The sequence below is a fragment of the Quercus lobata genome, chromosome 1 (assembly GCF_001633185.2).
Source record: "Quercus lobata isolate SW786 chromosome 1, ValleyOak3.0 Primary Assembly, whole genome shotgun sequence".
In the NCBI taxonomy this organism is placed as follows: Eukaryota; Viridiplantae; Streptophyta; class Magnoliopsida; order Fagales; family Fagaceae; genus Quercus; species Quercus lobata.
The window spans coordinates 30,995,017-31,022,688 of NC_044904.1; the positions used below are offsets into that span (position 1 = coordinate 30,995,017).

The 27,672-nt window shown below is 35.2% G+C and overlaps 1 protein-coding gene across 1 annotated transcript; it reads left to right on the top strand.

Annotated features, from left to right (window-relative positions):
* Positions 1–6,502: 6,502 nt before the first annotated feature.
* LOC115994910 lies at positions 6,503–9,764 on the top strand. Its single transcript, XM_031119284.1, has 9 exons — positions 6,503–6,550; positions 6,656–6,722; positions 6,808–6,873; positions 6,987–7,084; positions 7,179–7,216; positions 8,474–8,561; positions 8,654–8,914; positions 8,991–9,056; positions 9,154–9,764. The coding sequence occupies exons 2-9, from the start codon at positions 6,662–6,664 to the stop codon at positions 9,307–9,309; spliced, it is 834 nt and encodes a 277-aa protein (XP_030975144.1). The 5' UTR covers positions 6,503–6,550; positions 6,656–6,661; the 3' UTR covers positions 9,310–9,764.
* Positions 9,765–27,672: the final 17,908 nt, after the last annotated feature.

Here is a 27,672-nt window from a genome sequence, read left to right on the forward strand (position 1 = left end):
ATTTGCCTACGTCCACGGAGTTGCAGGGATTTCACTATTACCAGGGAAAATACAATAGTGCACAAGAACACTCTCAAGAAACCCAAATCCCAATTACACCCTAGCACTCTCTCACAGAAAAAATAAGAATAGAAGCTGGCTGCCTCTCTTTTCTCTATTTTCTCTCATGCGGCTTGCTAACTAGGTTAATTGGAATTTCTTCTTTAATCTCACGGCTGCACTACTTCTTAAACATAATATATATATATATATATATCTCAAAAGTCGGCTGGAGTAAAAAATCCTATTACAAATAGGATTTGGTCAATAGGTGGACGTGGGCTTGTGGCAATTCAAGCCACACACGGCCCACTTCAACACTTGCAATATGTAAAATGGGAAAAAAAGAGAGATTTTCCCCTTTTCCTTTTTGGTGCATTCTAGAGTTCTTTATTGTGGACTCTAGAAACCCCTTATAGATTTAAAATCTATATCTATTTAGAATAATGTCTAATTCCTTAACACTTTCCCTATTTTATCTAGAACTAAGGGCATGTTTGGTAAACTGTAATAGACACTATAATGTAATAGTTATTCTTATGATTTAGCTATTCTTTAGTTTGATTATGTTTTTATTACAAGGAATAATCATTCCTTATGAATAGCTATTTTTCAAATTTGAATAACTATTCCTCTTTAAATGGAGAAATTATTAGGTCCACTAGGAAGACTGCTGACGTGGTCCTTCCTGATCCAACCAATAAAATACTGTTATTTATGCAGATGTGACATCATTTGGTAATTTTTATTTTTTATTCTTTGTACTGATTAGGAAGCTCACACATATATTTACATAGATGACATCATCTCATTGGTCAGAGAGGACCAAATCAGCATTCCTCCTGGTGTAAATAATAATTTTTCCTTTAAATGTATTGTATTAGCTATTTCTTAGTAAGTGTAATAATTTTAAAACTTAATATATTTCCAAATAAACAAAATTTTCATATATACTAACAATTATAAAAATAAAAAATCATAAAAAATAACATATATCTGTCTTAAATTTAAAAAATAACAATTTTTAAAAAGATGTAATTATATGAGTAAGATATTTCTTAAAATAAAATTTAAATTTTATTCTTATATTATAACTCACAACCAAACTTATGTATAGGTTTAGTTATTACATTACAACACATTTTATTCCTAGTAATAAATATTATAATTCTTGTTGTAATCTCCATTTAGTGTACCAAACGTACCCTAAGTATGCGTTTGAATTAGTGTCTACGTCTCCATGTCCAGCATTTCATTTTTTTTTTTTTTGAAGTGTGTTTTCAGTTTTTTGTGGCTTTATGTCACACCAGTGGATCCCGTGCACTGTTTACGAGACCCACAAACCTCTTTTTTCAGCAATTTTTTCAGTAAAAATGGGTCCCACGTCATTATTCACACATTTAAAATTTATTTTACTACAGTTTTTAGAGTTTTCGGGAAAATAAGCGGTATCCAAACAGACCCTAAGTCTTTTATTGTTATTGATGGTAGTGTTGTTGTGAACTTTCCAATTGTTTGTCAATGTTTGTTAAGACTCAAAATGTTCAATGAAAAGGTTTGAGGAGATTTAACTTGCCAAAGATAATACTTGAAAGAATAAGAGAGATTTGAAAAACAAATATAGTAATATATATAAAGTTTATAAATAAATTGGGCATTTTATGTGTACTCATTAAAGTTTATAAATATGATAAGTTCTCTTAAGAAATATTTACACATATATGTGGGACAAAATTGCCTTATGCCCTTTTCACCTAAATTATATAGCCTTATGACCCATTCCCAAACTAATTAGGGAAATACTCATCTTTTGAGACTCGACTTTCTCACAATCGAGTTAAACCCTATAGTGACGTTTTTAAGGACATATAGTGACGTTTTTAAAGACCTATAGTGGCGTTTTGTAACTCAAACTCTATGAAATTGAGTTATAGGAAATTTTAAAAACGTCACTATAGGGCTCCAGAATTTTTTTTTAACTCGATTTTGAGAAAATCGAGTTACAAAAGAGGGACATTTCCCTAATTAGTTTGGAAAGAGGGGCATAAGGCTATATAATTTGGGTGAAAAAGGCATAAGGCCATTTTGTCTCATATATGTGTGTGGATAAAGATGTGCATACATGTTTTTCGAATTTCTCTAGACTTGTGATAATATCATAATTGGTCCCCCCAAACCAAATTTTTTGGCCCACCTCTACATGTGAGCCCCATAGCTGCATGTATGGGGTTCATATAATGGAAGAGAAATAATGAATCAACAATTGTTCTCTCATACTCTTCGATGTACACTTTGTACACATAATATCCATCATTTCATGTATGATGTCTACATTTAAAATGTGAAATGAGTAATGTGTATGTATAATGTATAATAAGGAGTGTGTAAGAATTGATGCACATAATGCATATGTTTTTGCATGAGATTTTTATTATTAGCCCTTTTTTTTTCTCTCTCTCTCTCTCCCTCTCTCATTTAAAAAAAAAAAAGGCATGATTTTATTGATTCATATGAAACATCCCAATGCTTAAATGATTATTTTTGTCACATTATTAGCACTAATGCTGCTAATTCTCAGCATATAATTATATATTGATTTACACACACAAAAGTGATTCTCTATAGTTCCAATTATATATATCATTACCATTAGAGCATTAGCATTGGGAAATGCTAATGCTATCCTATTTTACCATTCTAAAACACCACTTTATCATTATACCATACCATTTTACCATTTCTCCTACATCCCAAAACTCTATTTTTATTAAAATATTATTTTTTAACCATTTTTTATTATTTATTTCCAACCGCTATATAATTTCAGATCGCTGGAAGCTTCTTCAATTTTTTCATCTTTTTTTCACTCTCTCCCATGCTCTCTCTCTTTCTCGCTATATTTTTTTCAGATTGCTGGAACTTCTTCCCTTTTTTCATCTTTTTTTCACTCTCTCTCCCATGCTCTCTGTCACTTGCTCGCTATATTTTTTCAGATTGCTGGAGTTCTTCATTTTTTTCATCTTTTTTTCACTTTCTCTCCCATGCTCTCTGTCACTTTCTCTCTGCCCCTCCATTTCCCTTTCTCTATGCCTGACTGCCTCTCGAGAGTTTGTGGGTCTCTCTGGTGCTGGGTGTGGCTGGGCGGTGGATCGTGGATCGTGGGTCTCTGCGGTGGATCGTGGATCGTTTTTTGGTGAGTTTTAATTTTGTTGGGTTTTGATTGATTTTGGTGGGATTTGATTTTTGTGGTTGGGTTTGTGGGTTGATCGGAGTGGCTTTGGGTGTTGGTTGTGGGTTGATCGGATTGATTTTGGGTTGGGGTTTGATTTTTGTGGTTGGGTTCGTGGATTGATCGGAGTGATTTTGGGTTGGGGTTGTGGATGGGTATGGGTTACGGTGTTGGTGGCAGACTGATTTTGGGTTGGGGTTTGATTTTTGTGGTTGGGTTCGTGGGTTGATCGGAGTGATTTTGGGTTGGGGTTGTTGATGGGTATGGGTTACGGTGTTGGTGGCGGATTGATTTTGGGTTGGGGTTCACGGTGATGGAAGGTAGGCAGGTAAGTGGGTTTTAGTTGATGGTGGGTATGGTTTGTGGTGGTGGTGGCTAGTGGTGGGTTGATTTTGGGTTGGGGTTTACGGTGGTGGCAGGTGGGTGGGCGAGTGGGTTTTGGTTTATGGTGGTTGATGGTGGTTGGGGTTGAGGTTGTGGGTGGTGGTGGTGGCTGTGGCGGCTATGGCTGTGGTCGTGGCTGTGGTTGTGGTGACAGTGGGTGTGGGTAGTGATGCTTCAGCGATGGAGATGGGTGAGAGGCTTGGTGAAGCTTCAGCGATGGTGTTTGGGTCTGAAGAGAGGAGAGCAAACGGAGAAACAGAGAAGGAAGAGAGAAGATTTCGCGGGGAAAAGCATAATAAAATATTATTATTTTTTTACAATACTGTGAACAGTACAATTCTAAACATAGAATTGTACTGTAGCAGTATTGCAAAAAAATTTGCAATAGTGCTGAATACCATTCTCTGATGCAGAAGGGTTTGGGGATAAAAATGCTAAATTTCCTTTAGATTTGGCATTAGCATTCCCCAATGCTAATGCTCTTAAAGCACATCAGTGGGGTGCTATAAGCTCGGATTCCTCACCATAAATGCTTGGGTTCGAGTCTCACCAATAGATGGTGTGGGCTGGCCTAAGCTTGGGTTTAAGACACCCTTGTTTCTGGCCCACGTGTAGGGATGCCCACACAACGGTGCAGGAGACGCCACATTTTCTCCTTTAATTTTTAATATTTCTTCTACCAACTATATATATCATTTACTTCAAGGCATTTCCATCATGACATAGAGATATTGCAGAATATTGCATAGATAGGATACATGATATCTAAATTGTGGTTGTAGAAGTTAGTACTTGTCCTCAGTTTCGTTAAATTTCATCACTATAAGTCTGAGTAAAGAAACTTAAATATATTTCACTGCTTCCTTTAAGCTGATGAAGGCACTTGTCCAGTTCCGTGTAATTGAAGAGTTCCTCCCTTCCATATAAACCTTATCTGTTTGTACAGATCAGTTTACAATAAAAGCTGGTGCTCACTGCTCACCGAGGTACACACTTGTATTCCATGCACATTCTGTGCCTCTCAATTTCCACCTTATTAACGTGTTCCTACTTTTGTTTTTTGGTTTTTTTTTTCCCCTCTGTTGTTATGAGTAACGGCTTCCAGATTTATAGCCAACATTTTAACCTTTTTCTTTGCCCCATCTCCTTTCTCGTGCAATCTTTTTGTAGCTAGCTTGCTCTCTTGCGTTGATCTTGCCCATACATATGGCTTAAAAAGAAATGACTTACATCCATATGTAAGCCATGCGTGCGTTCATCTTACAAAAATGCCATTTGGCTAAAATAATGGTTCATTTATTTAGAATGGCACATGTAAATTATGACTATTGACAAGAAAAAAGAAAAGAAAAGGAAACTACCGCTCAACTCAAGATCTCACTCGAAACGGCCCATCACTTTGAACCAAGTGCTAAGGGGTCGTGGGTTCGAGTGCTAGTACGTACTGATCCATACTTCAAGTAATAGGGTCGAGTAGTGACACATATTTTCTAATATGCAGAAATCAGGGCGGCTTGATGCGTTTAGGGGCCTTAGGCGAAAATTAACTTGAAACTTTTCATATATTTAAATGACATTTAAAAAAAAAATTTAATATTACTTAAATTTTATTATCTTGTTTTAAATGCAAAATTACAATTAACCATGTAGAATATTTTTTCCTTTTCAGAAAATCTAAGACACAAAAAAATTGACAAAACTTTTCATAGTTGTTGACGTGGCAGAATGGTAATGGTAAGTAAAAATGTGATGTTAGCAGTAGACCTAGATGAAAACTAGTAAAAGTTTGTCAACTCAACTGTTGTAAAAAATGTTGTGAAATTCTTTGTGTATTGCTTTTCTTTTCTTTTTCTTTTTTTCTTTTTTTTCTCTCTTTTTTTTTTTTTTTTGGTGTGAAAATGCTATATTTACAATATTTTCACAAAAAATCTTAAATATTAATTTAATACTAGTTTTAATCTAAACCCACTACTGAAATTACTTTTTTCCTCACTAACAACAGCCAGTAACAACAGCCAGTAACAACTTGTCACTTAGAATTTGTTGTGAAAAATGTTGTGGACATAACATTTTTCTTGTTTTTTATTTGATAAAAAAATGTTGTTTTATTTATTGGCTAATATTTTTGGGCTTAATGAATAAATTTATAATAAAAAATTACTTTATTGGCTAAAATTTGGGGGCCTTTTTCTACTTGGGAGCCTTAGGCAACCACCTCACTTGCTTTCATACTAGAGTCGGCCCTGGTAGAAATTGGTAATAGGGTCGAGTAGTGACACGTCTCGTAGTAATCATGAGCTTACCAAAAAGTCTAAGTGGCAATGTACCATAGAGCTTGGGATGATGATTATACATGCAAGCCTTTTTTTTTTTTTTTTTTTTTTTTTTTTTTTTTCTATTATTAAAAAAAAAAAAAATCAAGATTGAGATTGAGGGGCCATACTTTATTGTTTTAGAGATAGTCAATTTGAGATTGAGAGACCATATTTTATAGTTTTTATAAGGGAAATGCTAACGAATACCTTAAAAACATTTGTTAATGAACCATTTAAAAAAAATATTATGGGAAAAGAAAAAAAAAACAATTAATATTTTGATAATTTTTTCTATTTCTCATAAAAATTGTGTCAAAACTTTCTTAAAATGATTTGTTAACATGAAACGTAGCCTATTTTACACTTGTATTCCATGCACATCTTGTTATTATTTAAATAAATGTACTTCTTGTAGTCCACCTATATCTGTTTTGTTTTTGGGCATTTTTGGTTTTCTTTTTCTTTTTTAAGATTTTAAAATGCTTAATGGCTTCCTTATTTAAACCCAACATCTCAACCATTTTCTTTGCCCCATCTCCTTCCTCATTCAATCTTTGCAGCTAGTTCTCTCTCTCTCTCTGTGGTATCATACAATCTCTTTTCTTCAAAACAAATTGATTGTAGTTCATGTATTCTCATCATGTTCGGTCCCTTACACTCACCACTAACACCATAATGCTCTTTATAGATTAACATGGATTACAAGGACCGGTACCAGCAGGCTCTAATGCCAAACTACGAGTGTCTTCTCTTTGGTAAGCCTTCCTGATTAGACCCATTTTAAATCCTCAGTGTGCAATCTTTGATGTAATTTAACGAATAAAAATGTGTCGTATACAGATCTTGACGATACCCTTTGTTCCTTAAGTACTGGTTTCTTTACCATATGCACCAAGAATATTGAAGGTTTTGTATTCATGATTCTCTACTTCCTGATGTATTTTCTAACTATATAATCTGCTTACTCTATTTTATTAGTTATATTATATCGTCTTCGATCTTTGGGTTGCGCTCTGCAGAATATATGGTTCAAAAACTTGGAATAGATGAAAAGAAAGTCCAAGAGATCAGTCCTATATTATACAAGACTTATGGAACAACAATGGCCGGTCTGAAGGTATGATTTTATCTTGTTAAATGAAGGTATCATAAAGTTACATAATGCACAAATATGATTGTTTTTTTTTAATATGATTTCTTTTCTTATCCAGGCAATTGGTCACGACTTTGACAATGATGATTATCATAGGTACCAATTTTCCATTTACTTCGAGCATATAAAAACCCTTACACCTGTTCCTACAAAAAAAAAAAAAAAAAACTCATCCATTGTGTGTGCTCACTAATCAAAGTCTACCGCATCACCTGTTTTATCTTTTTTCAGAAGTACATTTCTTTCTAAGGCTGTGTTTGGTTCACGTAAAATATTTTCCGGAAAATATTTATTTTCCGGAAATGCTATTTTCAGGAAAGAAAAATGTATTCAAGCTGTTTGGCTGCCTCAAAATTCGTTTTACGGAAAATCAATTCCGGTGTTTGGTTCATTCAAACATTTTTACAGAAAATGCTTTACATAGCCAAGCCACCCAATTTTCCATACACTTCGTCGGCTGTAAACATGTGGATAATGAATCAATTCCAAACTCATTCACAAAAGAAACAAAACCCAGCAAAAAAATTCATCAAATTCGGTCAAATTGAGATCGCGCGGCGGAGGAGAAGGTGAGATCACGCGGTGGAGGCGAGATCGAGCGGCGCGGTGTTGCGATCGACGAGCGGCGTGGTGCTGCGATCGACGATCGGGGCGGTGCAATCGTCGGATTGGAGCTCGATCTGTGGTCGCCGGCGAAGTCTCTCTCTCTCTCTCTCTCTCTCTCTCCGGAAATACTTTGAAGTGAAAATGAGAATTGAATTCATTTTCCACCTCTTAAGCCTTATTTTACGGTCAAACTGAAAATATTTTCAGTTTGACCCAATTTACCGGACCTACCAAACATGCTATTTTCCGGAAAATGATTTCTGAATTCCGTTTGAAGTCAAAACAAACGGACCCTAAATTGACTAAAATTTAAAGAAAAAAATTTGGACACAAGCATAGTGAAACATTTTTTGTGGGAGGGGATTTTTTATTTATTAAAGAAAATGCTAAAATACACTGTCCGCCAAAATTTACCAAGTTGGTGTTTTTAGTCACCAAAATTTCAAATGAGTCCTATTAGTCCCTGAACAATAAACCAGTGTTGTGTAATCTAATGTCTAAAGGAGGATGTATAAATTTTTAAGATTAAAAATGATGTTTCATCATCTAAAAAATGTTATGTCTTTATTCTGATTACCATATAAATAAAGAGACTAATGACAGTTAACATGATGATCAATAATGCTCATTTATAAAACTTCAAGGACTAATAATACTCATTTGAAATTTCAGAGACCAAAAGCATTCACCTTATAAAACTCCAAGAACTGACAATTAATGTATTTTCGATATCCATATATATTACAGCTTTGTTCATGGGAGACTACCTTATGACATGCTAAAACGTGATCATGTTCTGATGAATCTCTTGCTTAGCTTGCCTATTCGGAAAGTTGTAAGTTGCTATCTTTTTCACACTACAATAACGACATAGAAATTAATTAGAATCGAGCTTTCTTGTGACATTTTCCCCCCCTTAAAAATTAGATTTTCTCAAATTCGGATGAGGCCCATGTTACAAAAGTTCTTAGCAAGCTTGGATTGGAGGATTGCTTCGAAATGATTATATGCTTTGAGACTCTGAACCCGACCAACAAGAATAACGTAGATGATGACAACATTAATTTTGAGCTTACTTGTCAACCCAATGGCAACTCGGGGCTTCCAAAGATTCCAATCATTTGCAAACCATTAGAAAATGCATTTGAACAAGCATTCAAGATAGCCAACATCAATCCTGAAAAAACAGTAAGATAATCAAACTCTCTATAGTAAATTAGACATCTAGGCTCCATTGTAATATTGTATTTCTTGCCTTTTCCAGCTGTTCTTCGATGACAGTGCCCGAAATATACAGACTGCGAAGCGTATGGGACTTGACACTGTGCTGGTATGTCAGGATACTTGAGTGACAAATTGAGATATTAGCAGAAAGAGTTATTGGTTGTCAATTTTAGCTGACACTATTGTGGATATCGTGGGTGTAGGTGGGGAAAAATCATCGTACAAATGGTGCTGATTACGCTTTAGAGAGTATCCACAATATCAGAGAAGCATTGCCTATGCTATGGGAAGCCAATAATAAGTTAGAAAAGGTCAGCTCTCCAAGAAAGATTGCAATTGAGACATCAGTGGAAGCCTAGAAGTAGTGCATGATTAGTATGGCAGAAGCTGGTAGAGGCATTCCTTTCCAACTTATGCCAGAAGCTGGAGTGCTTGCTACAAAATAGTATCTTATGTATTAGATATATACAGTATTTTTCTGAAATTAACACAATATGAGAAAAATGCTGCATATATGTAACTGATACATGAGAAAATACATAATTTACTAGTCTATCCAAGACTGTTTGTTGTTTTAGTTTGTTTAATGCATGCCTAAGAATAAAGTATATTAATTTAGATATTTTTGTGGTCCAATCTATGTCACTTTCATTTTTGGTACAATGATCCTAGTGGACTTGTATCTCTATTTGTAATCATCTCTGTCTCTTTCTTAATCTGAACTTTGCAATATGAAATCTACTTAGCACCCCTCTTTCTTTGCATGAAATCTTGTTGTAAGCTTTGTGAAAGTGAAATTGGAAATGGTTTGTGATAAATGATAATCCAAATGCATCTGTAGAATTTGTTGTTTTTTTGAGGGTATGGCACCATAGTCAATCAAATTGTCATGTATATATATATATAAATATATATAAATTAAAGAAACAAAGTTACATCAATTTATTTGTCAAATCTATGTAGAACTTATAAAATGATGTGTCATCAATCATAAAAAACAATTCAAATTTCATTTATTAGGTAGTTTAAGCACACCAATTATATTCATTATTGTCATATCAATTTATATACTTTATATAGTAAAATTTATAGTAATTTTAGCATTTTTTAAGAAATGAATTACTGGGGAATATGCCACTTGGTAGAACTCATAGTTGTCAAAACGTGAATCGTATCGTGAATCGATTTTTAATTTTTCTGTATTATGTATTTTATCATATAGTATATTGTAAGACACAAACATTTAATAAAAATGATAATAAATTATAGATATACATAAATAAAAGGTATATTCATTATAAATTTGGAATGTATTCTACTAATGACTAATTTAATCATCGCTTATGTAATAATATTTAACAAGTTAACTAAATAAATCAAAATAACATGTGTTTATAACATACTCATTCAAATTGATTAAATTCAAAAGTGATAATATATGACAAATGACCCAAAATAATAATTTCTTTTTATCTTATACACCATCTTGCCTAATTAATTCTATCCAAGTCAATGTTATCATTATATTCATCATTTTGCAAATATTTGCTCATTGAAATTTCTTCATTATCATCAACATTTGTACTATCTCTTCTTGTTCTTTTATTTTAATTTTTAATATATATATATATATATATTTCTTCTTGGCATTCTAGATTCTTAGACTTATAACAATAATGAAAAAAATTATAAAAAATTATTATTATATTGTCAGCTAATACATTTTTCATAGTATTAAAAAAAATTGTAAATATGAAAGTGAAGTGTGAGTGTGTAGTCCAGATTTTGTAGGAAAAGGGGGGGGGGGGTGGGGACTTATGAATATGTTATTTTATTGGGCTAAATTAAGTAACCTAATAATTTTGTGTTAAAACCAAATATAACAATTTGTTGGATTCTTTCCTTAAAAAAAAAAATCTTGTTGGATTCAAATAAAAGCATAAATTTTAACAAAAAAACTCATTTTAAAGCATATGTCTATACATCATATGATATGCATGATTTTACGATACGATTTATACAATACATAACACTATATCATATGATTCATGATTACTTTATGTTGGGTATACATGTGTGAGTAAAGTCTTACATTGAATAATGATGAGAAGAATGAGTGATTAATATAATATAATTGAGCTCATACCCATTAAGCTTAGGTTTTTTGGGTTAAGTGTGTCTCTATATGTTATATTAATTACTCAACGAGTCTCCTTAAGGTGTTTATTTCCACAACAAATTATGTCAAAGCATAAGTGGTGTACAGTGAAAGTGAGAAGGTGTTCAGGGTCATCCTACCCTCCAACAAGGATAGAGCAATCCTAAAGGGCCTGCATAAAAGATCCTAGATAAAAGGCTAACAAAGGAGTGTTGTCAAAAGTGCTAGATCACGGTGAAGCACGCAGTTCCAATGGATAGGAATGTACGGGCCGGTTCTCATGATGAGCATGTGGGGTTAACATGTGGTTTCTGTGATGTCTTACGATACATAACTTTTTACACATGATACGATATGTATCGTGTATCATACGATATTAACAAGTATAATTACTAGAACCTTAGACCGCTAAAGTTCTTGCTTTTTATATATATACATGACCAAGTACATGTGTAACTGTTTGTTAATATTACACCGTTCAATATTTTTTTATATTACTTTAATATATTCAAAATCACATTACATATTTTCATTATTCTTAATACATATTCCAAATTTTGTGTTAATTAGATGTTATTTAACTGTTTGATCAAATGTTTTTACAAACTAAAGTTATTGATCTCTTATGATCTTAATATTTTGCAAGTATGTATAAAGAGGCAAGGCCGGCTGCATGATAATATCTAACCAAAAATTTACATTTTTAAAATACATTTTAGTGATATGTAATATATAATTACCAAATATAATTAATGTCGTGTAATGTAATTGAAATTAAATTTTCAAATATTATGATACATGTAAAATAATGTTTTTACATTTGCTGTTCATGTATATTTTACATTACCAATTAAACAAATGTGTACAATTGTGTACACTTCACATGAACAGTGAATATAAACATATAATTGTCCACGACAATAGTTAAAAAATTGTTCATTCTGACCAACACTAGTTAAAAAAAAAAAAAAAAAAACTCAAATTAAGTTTCACCACTTTGTTTGGTAGCCAAGAAAACTTACGACAAGGAGGTAAACATACACAAAAGCAAATACAACTGAAAGTCACAAGAAACAACCACCAAATAGTAAAAAGAGGTACAAAATGCATTAAAGATACTGGTTGGGAACCACTTGATCAAGAAACTGCTTATCGGGGTCGTCATCAATGTAGTTGTTTGACTCAAGCCTTCCCATTCGCCCATGGTGGCTTGAAGAAGAGAAAAACATTTCCCAACGGTGCAAGATAACCGGAGGAAAAATAGAGATAAGGTGCAATGGAGATGTGTGCACGGACGGAGTTATGGTTGGACTTGGGAGGCAATGCGCCCCCCTCCCTCCCTCCCTCTCCCTCTCCCCCCCCCCCCCCCCCCCATATATATATATATACCTAGCCCAATATTTAAATTAAATTAAATTTTCCACCTCATCACTGTTTTCCTTTTCCAATGCAAATTAGACTTCTAGCCAAATAAGGACACTCTCCCACCGCCGACACTCTCTCCTATTTAAGAATTGCTTGCGTAGAAAACCTAAGCCCCAAAAACTTATTTTTGCTGCAACACAATTTTCTCCTTAAAACTTATTTTTCTTCAAGATTTTTTTTGAGGGCGGCTCATGCTTCACAATTCACATATTCCACTTATGTATTGGACTCCTCTCCTTCTTCGGTCAATGCATCAAGGTTAGGGTTATTTGATTTGTTCAATAAAAATTATATATTGTACTCAATACATTTCCCGTGCATCGCACGGGTTAGCGACTAGTTATATTATATATAGATACTAATTTTAGCAATTTTGTTTTATAAAATAACACTTTTACCTCCTTAACAATATCATTAAATCTTTTAAGGGTACTATTATAGTTACAAATTTTTCTACAACATTTTTATGAACTGTTAAGGTAGCAAATTCTTATTGGTTCGCATTTGGACCCGTCACTTATATTATTTTTTTATTTACTAATAATCATTCATCACATCAGTAATTTATAAAAAAGTTTGTATCTCTAGCATTTTCCTCATTTTAAACACCAAATCTAAAACAAAATATACAAGCCCAAAAAAATTAGTCCAACAACAAAATTACCAATAATAAAACTAAAAAAAATTAAGCCTAGTCACCAATTTTACCCAAAACAAACAATCTAACCCTTTAAAAAATTTTAAACAACCAGCAGCTAAGTGGCTAAGCAACAGTAAAGTCAGAGGCTGAAGTCACTGCACACAACTAGCAACAAAGCCGCCCCCCTAACTCTAAGTTTTGGCTTCGTCCTAGATGTGTGATCCAAAGAAACATAACATATTTTGGAAAAGAAGGTCGATGTTTAGTTGTAGCTTTGATTTTATCTTGCTAAGGTGGCATTATAATCCAGTGTTTGTGATGTTATAAGTTTTTGTTTTGGATGTAGGCCATTAGACCACATATTAATTCGTGTTTTTTTTTTCTTACTCAATTTTATTCTTTAGATTTTAACATGGTATCATTATAATGTTACTTTTTCACTAGATTTCAAACAACTCAAAACCAACCATGCTTGACTCAATTGTTGATTGCCGTCGACCACCATTGTCCAACTACTTTTGGTCATTGTTTTTCTCCATAAAATATAAATGGAACTTTTCACCATTTTTTTTTTTTGGGTATAAATCCTCATTTTATAAAATTCTAGAAGACTCTCTCTCTAAATAAAAAGGTGATTCTTATTGAAAATCAATGTAAAAAGAGAGTACAAAAGAATGAATTATACATCACCACTACTCCTATATATACATGATGTAAGCAAGCTAAAACCGTGTAACTAACTCCCTGTTTTGGAGGGAAAAGCAGTTATGAAGCTAATCCTACTCTAATATTACAAGTGGACTTTAAAACATAACTGATTCATAACTCTCATATAATCTAGCCACACTATTGCAAGTTAATGCATAAAATCCTCATGAAATGGCACTACCTCAATTGTTTCTAACAACTTTGCACTTGCTAAGACTGATTCTGCAGTGTCCACTTGTTCAGTACACTTCCTTGTTCGAGCAGCTACACTAGTCTCTTCATTACTCTTTCCAATTGCAACACCCTGTTGTACCTTATATTGCTGTGATCTTTGCCTCTCATTTTTAACACTCCCCCTTAAGAGAAAAACTCTTGCTTCTTGATTCTCCACTGTTTGTTCAGGATGCTGAATACAATGAGTAAAGATATTGATTGAGCCTAACTTCTCAGCAATCTTAGGTAATTATCTACCCCAAGTGCCTTTGTAAAAATGTCAGCTAGTTGATTCTTAGCTGACACATAAAATGTTTTAATTGTCCCATCCAGAATTTTATTTCTAACTATATGGCAATCTGCCTCAATGTGTTTAGACCTTTCATGGAATACAGGATTGGCAGAGATATGCAATGCTACCTGGTTATCACTGTTAGGTTCTAAAGTTTAGGATTTTATGTATTTAGAACTCTAATTTGTATTGTTGGCAAACCATGATCAAAACAATGTGTTTAGAAGTGTTTTAAGTTAGCTCAAAGTTGTATGTCAATGTAAAGTTGGAATCGAGTGTAAAGCAGGAAGCACTGTGGCTTTCGGCCTGGCTCGATTGATCGAAGCTTAGGCTCGACCGATCAAAGCTCGGGTAGATCGCTTTTTTGCAGAATTTTCCAACTCAGCCCTATTTGTTTTAAAACGTTTTTAGAGTTTCTTATTTGTCCTAAGTATAAAAGGCAAACCCTAGCCACGTTTTAGTGTTGCTCATATTGCGGTTTGTGTAAATCTCTTGTGAGATCTAGAGGAGTTTTCCTTTACACAAACTTAGGATTTTCAAGGAGGAGATATTTTCTACACCTTGATGATCAATTCAGTTGCTGCCATTGAAGTTTAAAGAATACACAAGCGGGGGTGCTTGTAGCTGGTGGGAATCCAAGAAAGAAGGAGTCCGTGGATTCGGAGGTTGCACATGGTCGTGTCAGTAAGTTCTACTGGTTGGTAGCATTAGGAAGTCAAGCGGGGGTGCTTGTAAGTCCTTTTGTATGAATTTCGATTCTTTCAAGATAGTGGATTCAAGTTTATCTTGAGGATAGCTAGGTCAAATCCTCCCCAGGTTTTTACCGGTTTGGTTTCCTGGGTGATCATATTGTGTGTTATTTATTTTCCACTACTTTGCATGATTTGATCTTTTATATTGTGATAACCTAGACTTGTTTAATTGGACTAAGTAACAACTTGACTAATTACCTAGGTTTAATCAATTGTTTAAGGGGTCTAAAAACTGTCAAGTGGTATCAGAGCGGGTAGCTCTTTTGTTGTTGATCCTTTGATCACTGAGCCGATTCTTGACCCCTGTTGTCATGGAACACGGATACTCTCTAGTTATTCCTCTTCACTTTGATGGGAATAATTATGCTTACTGAGAAGTAAGGATGAAAGCTTTCCTGAAATCCATTGATGAGAGGGTGTGGAACTCCGTTGAATACGGATGGGAGAAGCCCACTACTCCTGTTAGTGAGTGGCAAACTTCTCAGAAAGAAGCAGCTTCGTTTAATAGCAAGGCTATGAATGTGATTTTTAATGCTATTTCTATGGAGGAATTTAAGAGAATCTCGAATGTTGAGATCGCTCAGACTGCTTGGAATATCCTCCAGACTGTGCATGAAGGCACAAAGGCTGTTAAAATAAATAAATTGCAGTAATTGACTTCTAAATTTGAAAGCATTAGGATGTCTGATGATGAATCTTTTGATGAATTCTATGCTAAACTGAATGATATTGTTAATTTTGCTTTTAACTTGGGTGAAATCTATGATCAACCTAAAATTGTTAGGAAAATTCTTAGATCTTTGACTGAGGACTTTAGACCCAAGGTGACTGCCATTACTGAAAGTAAGGATTTGGACTCCATCCCTGTTGATGAGCTTGTAGGATCTCTTCAATCCTATGAGTTGGATCTACCCAAAACTACCAAATCCAAATCAATGGCTCTTAAGTCAGTTGATGATGTTGATAGTGGTGGATTTGATGATGAGCTCTCTGCTACAGAGATTGTCTATCTTGCCAAGAACTTTAGAAACTTTCTCAGGAATAATAATAGAAAGGCAAGAGGCACAAACACTGCTGAACCTAGAAATTTTAGGAAGCATGATCCCACTAAGGTTAATAACAATGATAAACCTAGAGAAAGAGTAGGTCAATCTTCCAATAATTCTTTGGGCTCTCAATGTTTTGGATGTCAAGGGTATGGACACATGAAATCTGAATGTCCAACCTATTTGAAGTCTATGGGTAAGGCTATGGCTGTAACCCTTAGTGATGGTGAAGTTTCTGATCATGAGTCCGATTGTAATGAGGACAGAAACTTCATTGCTTTCACTTCTACTGCTGTAGTTGATGAGAGCATATCTGTTGAAGAGAACCCTTCTGATAGGGAACTCTCTGAAGATGCAGATCTTCAAGAGGCCTATAACAAACTTTGCAAAGTTGCTGCAAATGATGCTATGAATGTTGAACTTGGCCTAAAGAAAATTGAATCTCTTGAGTTTGAAAAGAAAAATTTGCTTGTTAAATTGTTTGATGCTAATGATCTTTTGAACAATGTGAAAACTGAAAACATGCTTTTACTTGATAAAGTTAAATCTTTGGAACTTGATTTATCTATTGCTAGATCTGCTAGTTCTAAACTTGATCAAATGCTGAGTGTTCAAAAGTCATCTTCTGACAAAACTGGTTTAGGTTATGTTGATAGCATCTGTGTGTCTGCTCCTCATTCCACTAAGTTTGTTCCTTCATCTTCTTTTTCTGAACCTTCAGTGAGTGAGATAGTGAGTGAAACTGTCAAACCCTCTGTGAGTGAGGTTGCTAAACCCTTAGAAGGTTCATCATCTAGGAAGAATAGGGTTAATCTGAAAGAATCTAAGCCTAAGAAGCCTACCCTATCTAAGGACAAGACACATGATAAACTTGCATGGGTTTGTCATTTTTGTAGAAAGACTGGACACATACGTCCAAATTGCTACAAGTTGCAAGCTGCAAAGAGAGCAAACAAACCAAAAGTACCTGTGTCTCAAGCACTTGATCCTATGGTACTTATTGGTGATTTGGTAAAGGCTTTAAACCTTTATTCCAATCTTGGAGTTGGTAATCATTCTCAAGTGAATAAAAACTCCAATGCTCGTGGTGCATCTAAAAAGTTTTGGATGCAAAAGACTCGACCTAACTGAGTCTTTCTGACATGGTTCTTGTGCTTCATTGCTCTACCCTTTGTGACCATTGTTCTTTGATTTTGTTTTTTTTTGTCTCTAGGATTTTCATAGCATAACATTCATGCATTTCATTCTAGGTGTTTTTTATTTTTATTAAAATAAAATAATAAAAAAAAGGAAAAGGAAGCACATTTTGTTTTTGCACTATTCTTCTTGGTTTTTGAGAACAAGGTTGGTCAATTTATTTTCACATAACATGTTTTTTGTACCTTGTTTAGCTTTGATGAGCTTATTTATTGCACTCTACTAGTTGAAGATTTGTAATGCATGTTGTGTGGGAAAGATGTGTATGGTTTTTGATTACTATGTCTTAATCTTGAAGTCACATGTTTTTAAATGTTGGACTTGAACTTTTAGAGAAAGGCATAAATAACCATCTCACCACTGTTCACTAGCCAATCATGAACACTTTAGTGTATATCATAAGATTTTGTGCTCGAGAAAGTGTAGCACATGCATAAAAAGAACATAAGGTGAAGCCTCGGTAAAAGTGCTTAATTCTTAAAATCTAATTGGTGTGTACTATTAGGCTTGATGCCAAACTCACATAACTTAAAATTGGAATGTATATTATGAGGCATAAATACAAGAAACTTACATGATTGCAAACTTATGATCTAGGAGATGTAGGAGTTATATGATGTAACTCTTTAGGTGATAGTCTCTTTTAAATTCTTTGTGATGAATTTTGTAGACTTTGTGATTGATTGCTATTCACATATCACCTCACATGTATCTCAAGTCTTTGCTAGTCGCACACACTACACAAGTTACTCTTTGCTAAACACTGTACATGTTATTGTGTGTGTTTATGGTCTAACCAACCAAGTTTTTGCAATCACTTTGAATTATGTGCAAACTGAATTTGTTGCTTGAAAATTTGTGAAGGATGCAAAATTTTGTTTTTGGGAATTTTGGGCTTAAAATTCTTTGTTGGAAAATCATATCATCTCATACTCATGCATTTTTGTTCTTAAATTTCAATGCTTTGAGTTAAATAAACTTGTTTTTCAAAAATTGTGTTTTTCCTCAAAAATATGGTGAACCTCTGCCTGATTCGATCGGTCCATTTTGTTTTTCGACCGATCGAAATTTTTAAAATTTTAAAATTTTTTGAGAGAGGGAGTCTTTGTCTGTTTCAACTGGTCGAGGCTGATTTTTGATCGATCGAAACTCGTGAATCTGGTTTTTCAAAAAGGCAGAATTGGACTTTTTCAACTTCTTTTTCAAATAGTTCTTTTCCTTTCTCTCTCTCCGCGTTGGCTCTTGGCTCCACCAGTCAATTTTTGTCGTTTTCCTTCAAGATTTTTGCAAGGTTTTTGTCCTTAGAAGCCGGTAAGACCCTTTTGCCCTTCTTTTTCAAGTTTATTTCTTGTTTTCATGCATTTTTCATGCATTATCATGGGTATTTTCGGCATCTTCTAAATTATTGGGGTTTTTGATGATTCAAGCCTATTCTTGTGTAATTGATCAATGGGTTTTTGTGCCATGATGTTATATTGATGTTCCTTATAGTTTAATTTGATCAATTTTGTGATTTTTGAAAAATTGGAAATTCTAGGGTTTTGAATTTGATCCGAATTGGGAATTTTGTCAAATTGGCTTAAATTGATGAAATTGGCTTATCCAATTGATGTATTTGGTCATTATTTTTGTTATTTTATCATGTGTAATGATCAATTCGTCAATATTTTTCAAATTAATCAAGTGGTTTTCCAATTTTTGGGGTTTTTGTGTTAAAAACCTTAATGTGCAAGCCAATTTTGTAATTTGAACCTTTTTGACTTAATTCACTGCATTAGCACATGCATCATGACATTTAAACTTGTTCATGCATCATATAGATTTTGATTCTATTTTTTTGTTTTTGTGCTAACTTGCAGTCTGCCCTTAGTTTTGGTTTGTGGTTTTTGTTCTTTCGCTCTATGTTTTAATTCTTATCTTAGCACCATGCCTAGGAAAACTAAAGCTCATAGGACCACTTTCACTTCCTCTGAGTCTCCACCTAGAGTAGAGCTGTTTAAGAATGATAAGTGTAGAGAAGCCTATGACACCTTGAACTGTAGGCGTAAGATCTGGTCTGAGTGAGCTGTTGTGTTAGATGCACTTGATCCGGCCATTAGGGCCTATTTTAAGTCTAGGGGTTGGTTGCCTCTTGTAGAGATAGATCATCCACCTCCGACCGCCCTGATTAGAGAGTTCTACTCGAACCTCTCTTGCCACATCTATGATTCCAACACCCTTGTTAGGAGTTGGATACGAGGTGTAGAGTTCACCATTACCCCTCGGGTAGTGGCTGAGGCTCTTGGGGTGCCGGTTGTTCAGGATGCTGACTATCCCTATGATGAGTCACCCTCTTTAGACGTTGTCATGTCTTACATCACTGGGTCATCTATCCAGTGGGGTTCCGATCCTCGGATCTCGTCCGCTGAGCTTACCGAGACTGCCTATCTGTTCTTTAGGATTGCGTGTCATTCTTTGTGGCCTATCTCTCACTTCCACACCATCCCTTTAGAGCGATATGTGTTTTTGTATGCCTTTGCTTCTAGAGCGTCCATCAGTTTTCCTCACTTGTTCCTTCATTCTTTGAATAAGGTTCATAGGAGTTCTGCCGTAGGGCATGCGTTGATTCATCCTATTTTCATTCATAGGATTCTACTCTACTCAGGTCTAGATGGTTTTCCGTCAGGTGAGCCTGTTCATGTGATAGCTCCCATAGGTGTCACCTTTCTTCGTCAGAGGGCTGCTCAGTTGAGAGTTGCTCCTCCTCGTCCTAGAGGTGCGTCATCTAGTGGTGTTTCCTCTCTTCCCTCTTCTACAGGTACAGCTGCTGCTGAGACTTCAGGTGCTGCTGCTGATGCTGATGCTGCTGTTCCTCCACCGACTGCTTCAGATGATTCAGACATTCGTCGCACGTTGGATCATGTCTTGACCGTTCAGGCGGCTCAAGGACAGATTTTGGTAGACGTACTTGATGAGATCCGTGCCTTGCGTGCGGAGCTGGCATAGTTTAGACCACCTCCCTTTTGATGATGGATTTCTTGTTTGCCCTTTGGCATTCCGTCACAAAAAGGGGGAGTACTTTGTAGAGTTTTCGCTTTCAGGGGGAGATTATTTGTTTTTGGTTGGAGCTTGTGGAGTTTTAGATTGTATCTAGGTGCTTCAATGTGTACTTAACATTTTTAACTCTTACCTTGTTTTTGATGGGATATTCATGTTAGGGGGAGTTTTATGTTTTTGTTGGTACTTTATTTGTTTCTTGTTTCAAACTGCTTATTGATTTATATTTATGAGTTATTCATTGATAAATGTCTTTATTTGTGTGTTGTTTGAAATCAAGAAGTTATTTTGTTTACTTGTATTATTTCCACACATGCGGTTATGCATTTTGTTTATTGTTTCAGGAAATATACAGGTTGATTCAATTGAGCTGCTGTCTACACTTGCAACTAATGGATAGTAGTTAGGATTGAATTTGATTTATGAGCATTATTTTGTAAAGGGCTTTTCTTTTTGTAAACTTTGAGCTTCTAAGTTGTGTTTTGTCACGGATTGCCAAAGGGGGAGTTTGTTAGGTTCTAAAGTTTAGGATTTTATGTATTTAGAACTCTAATTTGTATTGTTGGCAAACCATGATTAAAACAATGTGTTTAGAAGTGTTTTAAGTTAGCTCAAAGTTGTATGTCAATGTAAAGTTGGAATCGAGTGTAAAGCAGGAAGCACTGTGGCTTTCGGCCTGGCTCGATCGATCGAAGCTTAGGCTCGACCGATCGAAGCTCAGGCAGATCGCTTTTCTGCAGAATTTTCCAACTCAGCCCTATTTGTTTTAAAACGTTTTTAGGGTTTCTTATTTGTCCTAAGTTTAAAAGGCAAACTCTAGTCACGTTTTAGTGTTGCTCATATTGCGGTTTGTGTAAATCTCTTGTGAGATCTAGAGGAGCTTTCCTTTACACAAACTTAGGACTTTCAAGGAGGAGATATTTTCTACACCTTGATGATCAATTCAGTTGCTGCCATTAAAACTTAAAGAATACACAAGCGGGGGTGCTTGTAGCTGGTGGGAATCCAAGAAAGAAGGAGTTCGTGGATTCGGAGCTTGCATGTGGTCGTGTCAGTAAGTTCTACTAGTTGGTAGCATTAGGAAGTCAAGTGGGGGTGCTTGTAAGTCCTTTTGTATGAACTTCGATTCTTTCAAGATAGTGGATTCAAGTTTATCTTGAGGATAGCTAGGTCAAATCCTCCTCAGGTTTTTACCGGTTTGGTTTCCTGGGTGATCATATCGTGTGTTATTTATTTTCCGCTGCTTTGCATGATTTGATCTTTTATATTGTGATAACCTAGACTTATTTAATTGGACTAAGTAATAACTTGGCTAATTACCTAGGTTTAATCAATTGTTTAAGGGGTCTAAAAACTGTCAATCACAGTACATCAATGCTAGCTTTTCATGTGTGATGTGCAAGTCCCTCAACAAGTATAATATCCAAGTTAATTCACATGTAGTAGTGGCCATAAACCTGTATTCTGCTTCTACAGATGATCTAGACACCGCATTTAGCTTCTTAGACCTCCAAGATACTAAAGCATTGCCTAAGAACACACAGAAACCAGTAAGAGACTTCCTAGTATCAAGGCATCCTACCCAATCTGCATCACAGTAGGTCTTAAGTTGTAAATCTGACTTTGCAGGATAGAATACACCTTGCCCTGGTGTGCCTTTAATATACTGCAGAATCCTTGTTGCTGCCCTCATATGTGGTACCCTAGGTTGGGACATAAACTAACTAAGCCTATGTACTGCGTAGGTGATATCTTACCTACTAGAGTTAAGTACATCAGCTTCCCAATTAGTCTCCTTTTTAGTCCAGCATCTTTAATCAATTCTCCATCACCTTTAGATAACTTCAATTGCTGTTCCATAGGTGATTTTGCAGGTTTGCATCCAATCATTCCTGCCTCTTTAAGGATCTCAAGGGCATACTTCCTTTGATTCAAACTAATTCCTTTCTCACTTCTTGCAATTTCCAATCCTAAGAAAAACTTAAGTGAGCCAAGGTCTTTAATTCCAAATTTCAGGTCTAATAGTGACTTTAAGGCTACAACACAACCTGGATCATTGCTTGTGATGATCATGTCATCTACATAGACAAGCAAGGCAGTAAACAAGAGACCTTTTGCATGAATGAAAAGTGAGTGATCAGCTTGTGATTATTGAAAACCAAATTGCAAAATGGTGGCTGAAAGCTTGACATTCCACTGCCTAGAAGCCTACTTCAAGCCATAAAGGGACTTGACTAGCTTGCAGACCAATGGAGTGGATGGATTGGAAGATAAGGACTCCCCCTTACTGTGATAACCAAGTGGTAAGCTCATATATACCTCTTCTTCAAGATCCCCATGAAAAAAGGCATTATTAATGTCTAGTTGTTGCAAAAGCCATCCCTTGGCAGAGGTAGGAGTAAGTAAAACTCTAACTGAAATAGTTTTTGCTACAGGAGAGAATGTTTCCAGAAAATCAAGGCCTTCCCTTTGTGTATAGCCTTTGGCCACCAAACATGCCTTGTACCTTTCCACAGTCCCATCAGGATTAAGCTTGATCCTATACACCCACTTACAGCCAATAGGACTTTTACCAAAAGACAGTGGGGGTAAGAACCCAAGTATGAGTCTTCTCAAGTGCTTCAATCTCCTTATCCATAGTTGCTCTCCAAGTTGGATCCTGAACTGCCTGAGAAAAACTAGTAGGCTCTTGATGACAAGCACTGATGATAATAAGGTAGGACTGGTAAGGAGGATCCAAATGTGAGTAAGTCAAGGAGTCTGCAATATCATAGGGTAAACTTGGAGGATGAGCAGTAGCAGTTGTGTTGCAAGCATAGTCTTGCAAGTAAACAGGTGTCTTGTGAACCCTAGTGGATTTTCTGATAGGTGGTGGTGTTGCTATAGGTGTTGTAGGGCTAGGAGCAGTGAAAGAAACTGAATCAGGATGGGAAGAATCAAGACTTGCAGATTTTGAAGTGGAGGAAGGAGATGTAGGAAGATTTGAAAGTTGATTATTTGGGACATGAAAAGATGGATCACAAGTACTAGAATATTGATTTGGAACCTCTAAAATAGCAATGGGAGTAACAAAAGTATTTGTACTATCTTTACCAAAAGAATGAGCTTCAACTTCAGAAATAAGAGTAAAAGGATCAAAAAAATAACAATTATTAGATGCAAAAGGGAATATGTGTTCATGAAAAACCATATCCTTGGAAACAAAGACTGCGTTAGTGGATAAATCTAGAAGTTTATAGCTTTTAATTCCAAAAGGATAACCCGAAAACACACATTTCCTTGCCCTTGGTGCTAACTTGGACCTATTGTAAAAGAGAGTTGAAGCATAAAACAGGCATCCAAAAACCTTCAAATGTGAGTAAGTTGGAACATGACCAAAAAGTACTTCAAAAGGTGTTTTGTGAGATAAAATGGATGTTGGTACTCTATTGATTAAGTATACAATACTAAGGATACAATATCCCTAAAGATGCAAAAGTAAATTAGATTGAAATTTGAGGGCTCTTGCTACATTTTTTTTTTTTGGATCAAAGGGCTCTTGCTACATTCAAGATATGTTGATGCTTCCTTTCCTCAACAGCATTTTGTTGAGGAGTTTCAACACAACTAAGTTGATGTAAAATACCTCTTTGGGCAAAAAATTCTTTCATTATGAATTCTTTACCATTATCAGTTCTAATGGTTTTTACTTTTCTTGAAAATTGAGTTTCAACCATTGTACAAAATTGCTCCAAAGTGGCTTGAGTTTGAGACTTATGTTGCAGTAAGTATACTCAAGTATACCTTGAACAATCATCCACAATAGTTAAGACAAACTTACAACCATTCATAGTAGAAACAGAAAAAGGACCCCACAAGTCACAATGAATCAAATCAAAACAATTACTAGAAATATGAGTACTTTTATTAAAAGGTAACCTCTTTTGTTTGGCTAAAGGACATACACGACAATGAAACTTCTCAGTAGGATTAAAAAGAGGTACATGATTATCATTCAACAAAGCCAACTTGTCATTTGACAAGTGTCCTAGTCTAGAATACCATACGTGTGGCTGGATTTTAATTACAAAAACTGCAGCAGAAACACAAGTTGAAGTTGAATAGCTCTCTTCCAGCAGGTAAAGACCATTGCATTCCCTACCTAGACCAATTTTGCTTTAGGGAGCAAGAGCTTGGATAAAGCAAAGATTTCCAAAGAAAATAAGGCAGTAGAGAGTGGATTTTGCTATATGGCTAACTGAAGTGAGGTTAACTGAATGAAAGAACACAAAGAACATTATGCAAAACAAGCTTTTCTGAAATTTGGACAATCCCTATGTGTGTAACTAAAGCAATTTCACCATTTGGAAGATGAACATGAGTATTTAGGGTAGCAGTAATAGATGTGTAATAGGAAATCGAATGGATCATATGATCTGTTGCTCCGGTGTCTATTACCTAATCAGACTTACTAAATGCTTCCCTATTGACAGTTTTTGCAGAAAAGATTGAATGTTCTAAATTAGGAGTGAAATTAGATTGAATACCTGACATGAGGTTGAACTAAGGTTGTGAAGAAGTAAAGGCCACATTAGAAACTACACCAGAAGTTCCTTCAACACCAGTACTTGTAGTAACTGTGCTCACAGTGGCTACATGATTTCCATCACCAAGATTACCCCCAGTATTGAGAAATGCCAATAACTACTCACATTGTGCCTTAGATATAGGACACTGATTCAATGCAACAGGGAAATTCTCTACATTAGCAACTGGTTTAGAGGAGACCTGGTTTGTATTGGCATTTGATTTCCCTTTTGGCTTGTATCCAAGTGGATATCCATGTAACTTGTAGCATTTTTCAACTGTGTGACCAGTCTTGCTGCAGTGAATACAAGAAGGATTCTCCTTCTTGTTATTCCCCTTGTTCCAATTGGTATTTCTAGAATTGCCTCTTTAATTAGCATACATTGTTGCTACATTAGGATTGAGGTGTGCCAGAACCTCCATGTCCAAAGCTTTTGTGTGATTCCTCTTGAAGAACCAATGCATAAACCTTGCTCATAGAAGGAAATGGATCAGACATGAGAATTTGACTTCTAAGAGTCTTAAAATTCTCATTCAACCCCATCATAAACCTCATGACATAAGCTTTGTCATGTGAAGCACTCAACATCTCCATAGCTCCACAAGAACACTTTGGAAATGGCTCGTAATTAAACAATTGATCCCAAAGCCTATTGAATTTGGTGTAATATTCTGTCATTGACATTTGGTTTTGAGAAATATGAGAAATTTCCCTCTGCAAATTGTAAATCTTAGGACCATTCCCTTGTGAAAAGAGATCCTGTAATTCAATCCACATCTCCCTTGCTGTTTCACAATACATGATGCTGTTGGACACATCTATATGCATAGAATTGATCACCCACGAAAGCACCATGGTGTTATAGCTCCGCCAATCTTCAAACAAAGGCGAATCCAAATTTGGCATTGGAATCTTTCCATTCACAAATCCAATCTTCTTCTTCGCAGTAAGAGCAAGAACCATTGCTCTGGACCATGCGTGATAATTCTTCATTCCAAAAAATGGTTGAGTAACCAAAATATTGCCTGGATTTTCACTCGAATTGAGAAAATAGGGATTGGGAGGATTGGGAGTAGTGGAATCATTGCTAAGGTTCAAACTTGATTGTGAAGGCTGAGCTTGAAGTGGATCAGATGGATTGGTTGACTTAGTGGATGCCATTGAAGAAGCTTCAAAGCTCTAATACCATATAAAATTCTAGAAGACTCTCTCTCTGTAAATAAAACTATGATTCTTATTGAAAATCAATGTAAAAAGAGAGTACAAAAGAATGAATTATCATCACCACTACTCCTATATATACATGATGTAAGCAAGCTAAAACCGTGTATAAATAACTCCATGTTTTGGAGGGAAAAGCAGTTATGAAGCTAATCCTACTCTAATATTACACGTGGACTTAAAGCATAACTGATTTATAACTCTCATATAATCTGGTACACTACTGCAAGTTAATGCATAAAATCCTCATGAAATGGCATTGTCTCAATTGTTTCTAACAACTCTGTACTTGCCGATACTAATTCTGCAGTGTCCACTTGTTCACTACACTTCCTTGGTCTAGCAGCTACACTAGTCTCTTCATTACTCTTTCCAATTGCAACACCTTGTTGTACCTTATATTGCTGTGATCTTTGCTTCTCATTTTTAACACATTTAAAGGTGTGTTTTCCTATTTAAGGCTCCCAAGTCATTCAACCTAGCACATCACTCATTATTTTTGGATTTAATCTATGCAAATTTGCTAACTCACTCACGTGTTCATCACAATGTCATCCTCTCCCAATATTCCTCAAGCCACTAGTTTAGCCCTCCTTTGGTCATAGAAATTACTCATTGGTCATTGGTGTAGCCACTTTTAGGCCTTTGTGGCTATCTTCAGACATTAATGCGTTGTTGTTGTCAACTGCCTTAATCCATTTGACATCTTATCTGATCATCCATGGTCATCTTCAATGTATCCTCACAAGTTTAATTACATTCCAAACTCAAGTTGGTCTCTCACCCCCATCTTGAACTTGAGGGGGTCTCTTAGCGTACTATCATTATTTTATTTTTATACTATCGATGTATTGTCACTAAGTGGACCGATTAGGATTAATCTAGATATATACCCTATTTAGGATTCATTGTAAACCAAATTTATTATAGTAAAAAAGTAGTTGTCTAGGCCTTTTGCTTTAGATCCAAGCTATTATAGACCGAACCATGATATCTCTTTTTTCTCTTGCTTTCGCTCTTTCCTAACATACAATAATCACCACTATTTTTATTCTTTAGATTTTAACAATAATTAATATTTTACTACTGTTAGTGCAAACACAATGATAATGGAAATAACACAAAGAGAAACTGAATAATACTTCTGAATTTTATTAATTTAAAGAGAGAAATTACATAACACTATTTGGATTGAGGCGCAGCACTCGCTCTCATTAAGGAGATTCAAGCCCTTGGTTGGCTAAACTTTGTAACTGGTGCAGACGTTCTTTGACTTGTCTCCCCCAAGATACAACAGCCCAACATGGATAGAACAACCTCTGCACAAAGTGTTCAAGCCCAAAGCTCTACCAAAAAGAACACCCTTCCTTGCCAAGAACCTCTCTATTTTTTTATTTTATTTTATTTTATTTTTTTTGTATTTTGCAGTAACTTGAATTGGGTTTGAATGAGTCTATTTATATGCTC